The following is a 4,158-nucleotide window of genomic DNA, read 5'->3' as shown; positions in this document are numbered from 1 at the left end:
CTTGGCTTTGAAATCATTCGTTCTTTACCATATAGTTTCTAAGTACATCCAAGTTATACGGGAGGATTTAAACCTTAAACGTTTTGCTTAAAAATATTAAAAAGTGTCAATTGTATTATAAGGTTTTTGACTATTTTCAATTAGAATTAAGGTATAAAATTTAGAATCTAGTATTTCAGATTTTTTACACATTAAGGTGCCCAAAAGGAAAATGTAAAAGAAATCTAAAAAAGGAAAAATTGAGAAAGAAAGTAAATAAACAAATAAGAGTAAAGTATTGTGGAGTTCATGTAAGATGAAGTTGGAGCCTTGGAGGGAAGGACCAACATCAGATACCTCAAAATTATTTTTAGAGTGTGTTTGGATACAGCTTATTTTGCTAAAATTGAAAATTTATTGCTGAAAGTACTGTAAATAAAGGTAAAAGTTAGATGAAATAATAGAGTAAGACAAATAAATAGTGCCAAAAAAGTGCAGTAAGATCCATAAATAATAGTAAAAATAAGCTAAATAGTGAAATAATTTTTATTTTTCATTCTAACCAAATGCACACTTATTCTTTTGTTGCAAACCCTTTTCTAATAGCTTATTATTTTCTTCTGTAATGTGGAAACTTTGGGAAGAAGGTGAACATTGTTTGATTCTTTGGCTTTGAGCATTTTCAACATTGGCCAGCACTTCTTTATGTGCATAGAAGATTCTTAATAAAACACGCTCTACTTCTTTCCTTTCTGTTATTGAAATATAAGGGATTATATATAGAAATGAAAAAGAGAAGGATCTATGCTATTTGATTACTGCAAGTACATTAAATGGAATACAATTCCATGACTTTGAAGTCATTTATTTGTTACCATATATGTTTCTAAGTACATCAAAATTATAATGGAAGATTTGAATCTTAAAGATCACCCTACGTTAAAAATATTAAAAAGTGTCAACTATGTTACAAGATTTTTATCTATTTTCAATTATTATTTAAGGTATAAAATTTAGTATCTAGTATTTAAGATATTTTTACACATTAAGGTGCCCAAAAAAATGAAAACGTAAAAGAAATCTAAAAAAGGAAAAATTGCAAAAGAAAATAATTAAATAAATAAATAAGAGTAAAGTATTGTGGAGTTCATGTAGGATAAAGTTGGAAGGTAGGACCAACATATGGACTCTTAGGGGACTGTCTTTTGACCCAGCTAAAGCCACAGGTTGAGAAATCAGCTTTAATTCCTTCCATATAAGCGTGAAGAGCCTACAAGCTGGATGGTGAGTGGAACCCATCACCACATCCGTACATATATATATATATATATATATGTATGTATGTATATATGTATGTATGTATGTGTCCTATGGACTTTTTTTTTTCAACTACAATAAGTGAGAGATTTAAATGTCTTATTTAAAAAAAAAAAAAAAGAAAAAAAAAGAAAAAAAAAGAAAAGGGCAACTGAGTCATAACAACAACCCAAACAATTTGAAACTTAAGTATATCTTATAACGTTGCACTTATTCTAGGCATAACGTGGCCTTGTTTTAAAACTTTATAAGTAGGAGCCCTCATAATATAACTTGGCTGCTTGTACATTATTACACATATAGATAGAAATAAAAGTTTTACATTTTATCCAAATCAATAATAATAATAGCTTTGCCCCTTCTCTCCAATTATAATTTGTTTTCTGTTCTTATTTTTGGGTGAATTTCTCTAATGTATTTTTTTTTATTGATATATTAGTTTTTCTATGATGACGATAAGATTTAAAAAAAATGGGAAAAAATAACATTATTATTACTATTATCTTTGAAAGTTAATATAAAAAAAAAAAAAAAAACTAATAGAACCTTATAAATCACTTAATTATACACTTGGATTGCTTTTTGTATCAAGTATTATGTGTGTGCGCACACATGCATGTGCATACATGTTTATAAAAGTTTTGCCTCTCTGAAGTATATCCTAGCTTTGCCACTATGTGTGTGTCTGTATATATATTTATTCACAAAGCAAACCCGCCAAAGTCCTTTGGCCAAATCACAATTAACTATGTACATATTTAGGATTTGATTTGCAACTTCTTTATCCTAAAAGTAAAAAAAATATATGTAAATACTATGGACTTTTATTTTTTTGCAACTATAATAAGGAGATATATTTGAATCCCAAATGTCTTATTTGAAAATATCAGAAAATAATATGTGTGCTAAGTTTTGGTGGGGACAAGTAGGCAATGAAAGAAAAATTCATTGGAAGAGTTGGGATAAATTAGCAACTTCTAAACTGGAGGGTGGTATGGGATTCCGGGATCTAAGAGCTTTTAATTTAGCAATGTTGGCTAAACAAGGGTGGAGGATGATTCAAGGCACTGATTCTTTATTATCTAAGTGTTTCAAAGCGCGGTATTTTCCCCGATCATCTTTTCTTGATGCTAAAGAATCTCCGGGTTGCTCTTATGTTTGGAGGAGTTTGGTGGCAACCTTACCTATTCTTAAAGCTGGATATTGTTGGAGGGTTGGCAATGGGAGCTCAATTAGGGTGGTTGATGATAGGTGGATACCAAATCTTCCTACAAATAAGGTGTTACATCCTAATCATGAATTAATGGATGAGATGGTTGTATCAGATTTGATTAATCCGGAGATAAATGCATGGAGGAGCGACATGATTCATTCAAGTTTCCATCCGGATGACGCTGAAGCAATATGTAGAATTCAGCTGAGCAGACGACGTGTTGCTGATTCTATTATATGGAGCTATAATAGGAATGGGTATTTTTCTGTGAAGTCAGCTTATATGGTGGCAAGGAGGATACAAGGGGTGGATAAGGCAGAATCATCAAATAATAGTGCAAGAAAGAAGATCTGGCAAGTGTTGTGGACTCTGAAAATTCCCAATAAAATTAAAGTATTCAGTTGGAGGGCTTGTACTGATATTTTACCCACAAGAGTTAATGCGAGGTCCGGAGGAGAGTAATATCGGAAGCCAAATGTCCATTGTGCTTAAGGGAGGCGGAGAGTACAATCCATGCAATTTGGGGGTGTGCAGCGGTGCAAGATATTTGGGCAGGGAGTTGTCGAAAATTGCAGAAGAGGTGTGTAGCTTCCCGCGACGTGCTGCAACTTATGGAATATTTAATTGATAAGTTAATGACTGAGGAAGTGGAGCTGTTCTGGATTCAAGCCTGGCTTATATGGAATCAGAGAAACCGAGTGGTTTTTGGTGGAAATCTGATGCACCCGAGGCACTTGAATAAGAGAGCGAGAGGAGTACGACGAGTATAAATCAGCACAAATACGGTGATGCAGCCGAACGAATTACGGTATGATGCGGAAGCCCCCACCATCTTCTGTATATAAATTAAACTTCGATGCAGCTGTTTTCTCCGACCTGGACAGAACTGGTGTAGGAGCAATTATTCGAGACGAGCATGGTCAGGTTATGGCGGCAATGACAGCAAGTGGGCCACCTGTGCGATCTAGTATGGAAGCAGAATTATTGGCATGTCGAAGATCATTGGAGTTTGTTGTAGATGCTGGATTCAACAAGCTGATTATAGAGGGGGACAATGTAAATGTTATGCAAGCCATTTCATCGACAAAGATAGATTGTTCTTTGCTAGGCTATGTGGTGAATGATATTCGCCATTTGGTTTATTGTTTGGAGTGGGTTAGCATTAGTACTACTAGGAGGGATGGGAATAAGGTTGCACATGTTCTTGCTCAGCATGCTAGGAATTCTATAGATAATGATGTATATTGGATGGAGGATTCTCCTCATCCGGCTGTGGAGGCCTTGGCTTACGATGTTTTGCTTTTATGAGTTTATGAATGAATGACCCCTTTCAAAAAAAAAAAAAAAAAATCAAAAAATATCAATTGAGTCACAATGCTCAATCATATTGGTTCATATGGTTATTTTTAAGTAACTAATTCAATCTCAAAAGGGCATGATAGTCTAATTCTAATTTCTAAAACCATTCCTATTAACTCTCTCTTTTTTTTAGTTAGGCCAAAAACTTTTATGATGTGAGCCAATCAGTCACAAGATTTCCTTACTCTGAAACTAACAAGAGAGAGGGGGTAGCTTTTGTGGCCCATGGGAAATCCCATCCTTGGGATGCAAGAATTAGTTGAACCGAAAGGGTGATGAGAGTGAATTGA

At 33.9% G+C, this 4,158-nt stretch overlaps 1 protein-coding gene across 1 annotated transcript; it reads left to right on the top strand.

Annotated features, from left to right (window-relative positions):
• Positions 1 to 3,322: 3,322 nt before the first annotated feature.
• Positions 3,323 to 3,817, top strand: LOC142628727 (uncharacterized). Its single transcript, XM_075802770.1, has one exon. It carries the CDS (start codon positions 3,323 to 3,325, stop codon positions 3,815 to 3,817), a length of 495 nt encoding a protein of 164 aa, XP_075658885.1.
• The last annotated feature ends 341 nt before the right edge of the window (positions 3,818 to 4,158 follow it).

Source organism: Castanea sativa, chromosome 3 (assembly GCF_040712315.1).
Source record: "Castanea sativa cultivar Marrone di Chiusa Pesio chromosome 3, ASM4071231v1".
Classification (NCBI taxonomy): Eukaryota; Viridiplantae; Streptophyta; class Magnoliopsida; order Fagales; family Fagaceae; genus Castanea; species Castanea sativa.
Note: the sequence above shows the minus strand (reverse complement) of the source record. Positions and strands in the feature narration are given on the sequence as shown.